Genomic DNA, 725 nt, shown 5'->3' on the forward strand with positions numbered 1-725 from the left:
ACACACAAGCGCGCACACGCGCACACGTGTGTTATAATTAAAATAAGTCAACCTAGCATCTCCATGCTAAACAACATGCTTCCCAGGGATCACATAAACAACACAACAACAAAAAACGAATTACACGGTAACCACACTTTTCTCTCCTACTTACACTCAGCCATCCTGCGATTATTAATTTATCTAATTTTGTTCCATCAATCACTCCCGTCCTCGGATGTTCACAGAAGCACAGTCGCCACTAGTCCACCGACACTTCGATAAACCCTCAAGGCTGTGCCAAAGGAACACTCGTGTTGCCAGTAAGGAGACACGGTGCGGTATGAAACGAGGACTGACTGGCAAAGTACGTTTTGAGATTAAACTGCCTTTTTATAACTCGTCATAGCAGGGAAGATATATCAACTTATTGTATTCTCAACAGCTACTGAACCAGACAGATAACTGTTCAAGGCTACGGTAAAGCTGTAGCATGTTGCCAAGGCTGGTGCCGGATTTAATGTTTATCGAAAATAAACACGTTTTTATTAGATTTACTTTTCTGTCTTTCTTGCTTTCGTTGTGTATGAAATGAAACCTGGTATGCGTGTCCTAAGGGGGAAATATTACTGTATATAAATAATGTGTGATATAGATAAATATATTTAAAAGAATGTGTGCGTGGCATCATATCTCTGCACTAACCCTTGTGAACTTTTTTTTCCATGCCTGTTTACATAAATACT

General features: G+C 39.9%; 2 protein-coding genes across 2 annotated transcripts in view; both read right to left on the reverse strand.

The window, feature by feature from the left end:
- Positions 1-437, reverse strand: part of LOC119586845 (peroxisomal sarcosine oxidase-like) — a 43,783-nt gene extending 43,346 nt beyond the window's left edge. The window contains exon 1 of the mRNA XM_037935572.1: positions 155-437. Within this exon, the coding sequence (XP_037791500.1) occupies positions 155-164 (10 nt within the window). The 5' untranslated portion in view covers positions 165-437. The remainder of the gene's footprint in view (positions 1-154) is intronic.
- LOC119586846 overlaps positions 1-725 on the reverse strand; it is a gene marked incomplete at its 5' end in the record, with an annotated part of 53,513 nt that overhangs the window by 18,391 nt on the left and 34,397 nt on the right.

Source organism: Penaeus monodon, chromosome 22 (assembly GCF_015228065.2).
Source record: "Penaeus monodon isolate SGIC_2016 chromosome 22, NSTDA_Pmon_1, whole genome shotgun sequence".
Taxonomy (NCBI): Eukaryota; Metazoa; Arthropoda; class Malacostraca; order Decapoda; family Penaeidae; genus Penaeus; species Penaeus monodon.